Source organism: Nicotiana sylvestris, chromosome 12 (genome assembly GCF_000393655.2).
Source record: "Nicotiana sylvestris chromosome 12, ASM39365v2, whole genome shotgun sequence".
Classification (NCBI taxonomy): Eukaryota; Viridiplantae; Streptophyta; class Magnoliopsida; order Solanales; family Solanaceae; genus Nicotiana; species Nicotiana sylvestris.
In genome coordinates, this window is record NC_091068.1 from 105909854 (window position 1) to 105915853 (window position 6000).

Below are 6000 nucleotides of genomic sequence, written 5' to 3' on the forward strand. Positions count from 1 at the left end.
CCTCCACAACTTATCCCATACTACTCGCCATCGCATTTTGACATGAAATTAGCCAAACATGGAACAAATAATAACACAGGTATGACAAACATAATATCCCTGTAAAACATCTCTGCCAAGAATATCGGTAGCATCGTCATTCCCAGAATAATAGGACAAAATGGAAGAAAAACATATGAAAGATCAAATAACACAGCTACCTAGCTGTTCTGTAAAGAAAGATAGGGGTAGAGCTAGCTCATTTCGTTACATGTTGCAATGTCGGATCAGTATTCATCATAATTTACAACTTAAATAGACAAGCACAACTTTTGTCCACTCAACTGTAGCTCGAAGGGCAAAACTTTTGCCTTGAAAGCTTTAAACTCCTTCCAGGAATAGTCAACATTGTCGACTCAATTACCTCGCAGCAGTTCTTACGCTCATTGATGAATGATAATTGGTGCTTCTCTCTTTCCTGTAAGAAGTGTAAACATCATCATATTGACTACGCTCGTTTGGATCAGCTGTGGCTCCAAGTCCTAATCGCCCTGAGCTATTCGATCCAGGTTTCTGCACCACACTTCCATCAGCATAAGTCCCAGTTTCAGGGTCGACTTGAAGGTTAGGAGGTGGAGGAATACAAGCCCCTCCCTTGCGAACAGGAGGCTCTCTCTCATAGTCATCATAATCATTGGCTGAATCGGATTGTTTAACAGGTCCTTCTGATGGATTAACTTCTCCAATCTCTTTAAAAAATTTAGACACTCTTTCAAGAATTTCAGATTCTGACACAGTGGACGGAGGTACAATGGTGGGGATATCCAAGGGGCTCATGGGAGAGTAAGGCACCCCACTACCAATCTGCATCTTCCTGACCATACCAGGAATAAGACCAGGAGGGAACAAGGGGTACGGAGGTAGTTTTGCACCTACATTTGCAGTTGATGCTGGTGTCAGATGAGCTGCAGGTTGTAGGTTTGCTGGTGGAACAGAAGATGGTACAGACATTGACCCGGGAAATCCAGTAGGCGGAACTGCACCAGGATGAAATTGCTGTGGTGCTACAGATGGTATAGGAGGAACTTGTTTGCCTTGATCAACTAAATTTGCGAAACTTTGCTGGTCAGGCTTCCACTGTAAAGTACCCTGGTTTGCTGCCTGGTGCATTAATCCTAGGAAACCAGTAAAAAAAATTGTAAGAAATACATATGAGGGCATATATTCACATTTGCAACTAACGATGCAGAATGTTGTTTTTGAAATTTCTGATATTCCCTGATTGTAGCTAGACTAGCAAAACAATTACCTGCTCCAGCAGAAGGATCTGCCATGATTAATTCCCTTGGAGGAACAGAAAAATTTGCAGGCTGCACACCTATCATCTCGTTTTCAAGTGCACGGATAGTATCCTGATCGTAAACTTCCTTCGTACCCCAAAACTGTAGAATTTTTTGTAGCCGAGATTGATTTTCTTCCTTGTTTTGAGGGTTGTGGTATATTCTTGCAAGCATGGGACCTAAAACAGGCTTAAAAGCAAGTGCCTCATTGTCAAGCTCAAGAGGATTGATTCGTCGCTGCAAGCTGCATAATTCAGAATATAAAATGAGAATATAGTCATCTCATTTTCTTTGCTAAGGAGAGTAAGGTGGTTTGCCCAAAAAGATAGTGAGAGAATGAAGTGTATCAAACCCAATAGGTTTATTTGATGACGAACGGGCAAAAAGTGCCAGTATAAAGTAGAAAACCTACAAACGATTTGGTTTTCTACGAAAGACAGCCAATCTTTGACACATAAAGGAACTAGTTTTTTTAGAAAGCGGATACATAAAGGGAATAGTTCAGAATGACTAAAGGGAATGTGCTCCAAAACCAATGAACATTGAACAGATCAGATTAAATGATGCCTATATAGCTACTTTCTGATAGGTTTCTTACGTTCGCACACCACCACAACCACCACATGGACTTCATCATAACAACTACTACCTCCACCTTCAAACTGGATGTCATCCTTCAGACTTCATCAGTTCCTGTTGACATCAAACTACACGCAAGATTGCTACCATCTAACAAACCCCAACTGCCAATGCTACTACCTTTGAACCAATATGAAACCAGCAATAACAAATCAATACAAGCAAAGATCAAGCATTTCATCTTAAACACCAGCATGCACCATCTCCACTCTGTTGCACTACCTTTGCTAGGTTTTTGCTAAATATTGTTCAAAAAATGGCAAAAAGATTATAGGTTGGTACAGAGCAAGGCATTAATCACTAGAATTAGCCCAAAAGAATCTGTAAATAAGAGGTAAAGGGTGGTTGCTAAGAGTAATTTCAACTGTTTTCCTTCTTATTACAATTTAGTAAAGAAGAGCTTGATGTAGCTTAGCTACTATGAGAAAGTCAATAACATGACGCAATAAAAAAATGTTGCACTCAAAGAAGTTTAAAAAGAAAAAGGAACGCATAGACAAAAAGTGAAGGAGAATTCAGAGTTATTATATCTAGGATTCTGTAGTAAATCATTAAGCATCTAGATATGAAATGTTACCTATCAAATAAGATGTCATTGGCAAGATAGATTATATGCAGTTGCCTCTCAGAATCATCTACAGAATATACCCTGTCTCTGAGTGCCTCGGCCAAAGCAGGTACAAATGGAGATCTCTGCATAAACCAACTCTTGGCACCTTTAATCGACTCTTTTGTACCAGTAAGACTATTTAGAACATTACTCAGCTCCATTTCAACATCTGATGGAAGAGGCCTAGATAGACCTTTGAAAGACCCATATGAATGATCATGATCTGCTCGGCTAAATGGCTGAGAGTGATGCTGATCATAAAATGGTGGGAAAGGGGGTCGATGCAAATGGGGCGGACCCGACATTGCAGCAGAAGCATTGGAGGCATTATATGGAGGAGTTAAGGGTGATGGACTCATCATAGGATTTGGTGGATGCATCATAGGCAAAGAAGAAGATGGAAAAGAAGGATTGAAAGGCCCACCAGAGGGCCGAGTAGCCATCCAAAGCTTATAGCGATAGTAATAATGGCCTTCGCCACCAAAGAGGAAACTGTAAGCAGGATTATCTTGCTGCTTTTCACGGATCATGGCTTCAAAATCAGGACCATTCTTGACAGCATATTCAATTAACTTATCAATACGCTTTAGGAGTTCAGGATCAGATGGTGGAGGAGCAGGAGGTGGGGGAGTATCATACGGATTGAAGAAAGGTGATGGAGCAAGGTAAGGAGGCATGTGTGGTGGATAAGCAGGAGGTGGTTGCTGTTGCTGCTGAAGGTGAAGAAGATGCGGAGGGGGTGCATGAGGATGGAGTTGTGGTTGCTGCATAGGGCGAGGGTAAGGGAACTGTTGAAGAGAAGAATGCGGGGCTAGAAATGGAGGACCATGAATTGAAGGAGGAAATTGTTGATGTTGGGGATGAAAACCAAACTGTTGTTGCTGTTGAGTGTTTGCTGCTTGGTGCTGCTGTTGAGCAAATGCCATAGCAGCTGCATAATCAGGAGCTTGTCGATCCATCAGCCCTAACAAGAATTAGTAGGATATGCATATTATAGCTGTGCAGAACTCCCGGATTAAAACATAATCAGCTAAACTGAAAATCATATAAAAACCAAACTGGACACTGGCAGAACAAAAATAAAGGATGAAAAAGGTATAATAAAACAAACAAAGAGATTCATCAGAAAGAGAAAAGACAAAATGCTTTCCAATTTCCAATCAAATGTGCCGAATATATCTTTTCTACTTTATCATAAGTAATAATAAATACATTTTTCTTTTTTGTTATTTTTTAGGAAGTTATGATAAGTTTTAACAGAGACAAGCAGCTAGCTAAAACCACTTCATACTGCCTCATACGAGTCCAATTGGGGGGAGGGGGGAGGGGAAGGGGTTGACAATTCTCAACCTGATAAGAAAACACCCAAAAGGAGAATACTCATAGTCACGCACCAATCAGAAAAAAAAGGGGTCTTTTCCTGTGGTTTAGGCCTGAATATGGCAAAGGGGACTTAAAAATGTTCCACTTATTCAAAAAAAATATACTAAAATTATCCTACACAAGATGAGGAAAACTTGACAGCTGCAGAAACTACAAAGTTTGATATAATGTCTAAAGACTGAAAAGCTTAATCTGTCTTGAATCCTAATTCTTGGGGCAACGGAGACCCTTGAATTTTTCCAAATTTACAAAAGCTAGCCTTGACTACTTTTTTCATTGTAACTTAACTCTTGAACTTTTACGGACACGAAGTTGCTCTTCTAAGTTTTACATACTAGAGGTCTCATTCATAGACAACATAGGAATATAACACCAAACCCTTCTTTCATTATTCATCATCTTCTTCTTCCTCCTTCAAAAGTCACAGGACACCTTTGGCTTCCTTCTTCTTGATAAGCAAAAACAGGGCTCCTATTAGAAGATTCCCTCAACTCACACAGGAGGCATTGGCCCTTTCCAGTAAACAAAGGATGGTGTCACTCCTCGCACTTGGCATCTCACAGCGTTGGCCAATTCTGCTCATGCATTCACTTATGCAGCACACCCAACTGTAGGCTTTCACAGACTATAAAAGCAATCAGCCAACCCAGCCCTATGTTTTAAAACCTGATTGCCCCCACATGGTTTATGAGCCCATTCTAGCAGACCTGATTTTCAATTCTTCTTCTTTCTTCTTATCCTACTTCCCCCTCCCTTTCTTATTCTACAAAACACACCAAAGGGCATATCCCAGTCAATTTCATTAACAGAAAGAATTTTTTTTTACTATACCAGTCAAAGCCCCCAACCCCAGCAGAGTTGTTTCCACCCCCAAATTTTGGTCTTAATCACCCACTTCAACCCCAGGCCCAAGCATTCCCCTCCATATTGGTGTCAGTTGTGTTCTGAAATCTAAAGCCCCCTCCAAGTCAGACTAAAACAGAAGCACACTTAATTTCTCTCTTAACCCAAGGGTCCCTATGGATTCACTGAATTGAATTTTAGAAGATATTTCAATTCATTAATTTTCCGGGGAATCTTAGTAGTGAAGTTGGTGGGCTACCTAAACTTTCACCTTGTTGGTGGAGGTTTGATCCCTCACCTTAATCCCATTCCCCAATTTTAAAAAAAAATTATTAATTTTCCAAGAGCTTAGGTTTGGATGTTATACCTGTTATAATAATCAATAAGGATACTTAAAAATCATGCCTTTTCTTCCCAATTGCAGAAAACCTTAAAGTATAACTATAAATTCATCTTTATGGCCTCACTGTCGTTTTCCTTTTACTACTTCAGAAAAAAATTCAGAATATTGATTATGGGTATTACAGTATTAGTACACAAACTTTTGGAGCCAATATCAAAAGGATAAGAAAATAAGAATTCATAAGCTTGCGAAAAAACCATAAATATAAATAACTAGAAGGAACTTACGATTCAATTTCGTCGCCGGAAGACAGAGTTCGCAGCTCCGGGAAGTGGTGTCAGCGACGAAGAAACTCAAATTGCAATTTGGGTAATTTGGAGTCCAGTTGTTCAGCTAGAAGGAACTTGGGCCTTAAAAGTTTGAAATCCATGAGCCCTTCCCTTCTGTCGGCCCAAATATTTTTCAATACGCAGTATATTATGGGAAAATGATATTGTATAGCCGCTCTCACAATAATAGCCGAAAAAATATATTTTTTTTTTGTATATATATATATTCTGTATGTTATAACAAAAATTATACAAAGTTTATATACTTTTTCGACTACAAAATATAAATAGTTTCTGGCGCGGCTTAAAAGTAAAAAAAACCCGTATATTAACTATCAAAAGAACATTTGGTAAAAGAAAAGGCAAGTTACATATTTGGCCGATTGTCAAAAATAACTATATTCGCCAGCCCCATATATATATATATATATATATATCTTCCTGCTATTGTTTCTAGGGGCAACTATACTATATAAAATCCCAAAATAAATGTTACTTCCACTGCTTCATCTTATATTTGATTGAGCTTATATA

At 39.1% G+C, this 6000-nt stretch overlaps 1 protein-coding gene across 1 annotated transcript; it reads right to left on the reverse strand.

Annotated features, from left to right (window-relative positions):
- Positions 1-82: 82 nt before the first annotated feature.
- Positions 83-5516, reverse strand: LOC104248234 (uncharacterized). Its single transcript, XM_009804455.2, has 4 exons — positions 5425-5516; positions 2536-3532; positions 1289-1563; positions 83-1154 (listed from the first exon to the last, which is right to left on the reverse strand). Exons 2-4 carry the CDS (start codon positions 3525-3527, stop codon positions 400-402), a joined length of 2022 nt encoding a protein of 673 aa, XP_009802757.1. The 5' UTR covers positions 3528-3532; positions 5425-5516; the 3' UTR covers positions 83-399.
- Between the last annotated feature and the right edge of the window lie 484 nt (positions 5517-6000).

What these genes read in the sequence shown, in the direction of transcription:
- LOC104248234 (XM_009804455.2), bottom strand. Translation starts at nt 3,527, where the DNA reads ATGGATCGACAAGCTCCTGATTATGCAGCTGCTATGGCATTTGCTCAA. An exon ending in AATGACATCTTATTTGATAG is followed by an intron (nt 1,564 to 2,535) that starts GTAACATTTCAT and finishes TGAATTATGCAG; the next exon opens with CTTGCAGCGACGAATCAATC. An exon ending in AGATCCTTCTGCTGGAGCAG is followed by an intron (nt 1,155 to 1,288) that starts GTAATTGTTTTG and finishes CTGGTTTCCTAG; the next exon opens with GATTAATGCACCAGGCAGCA.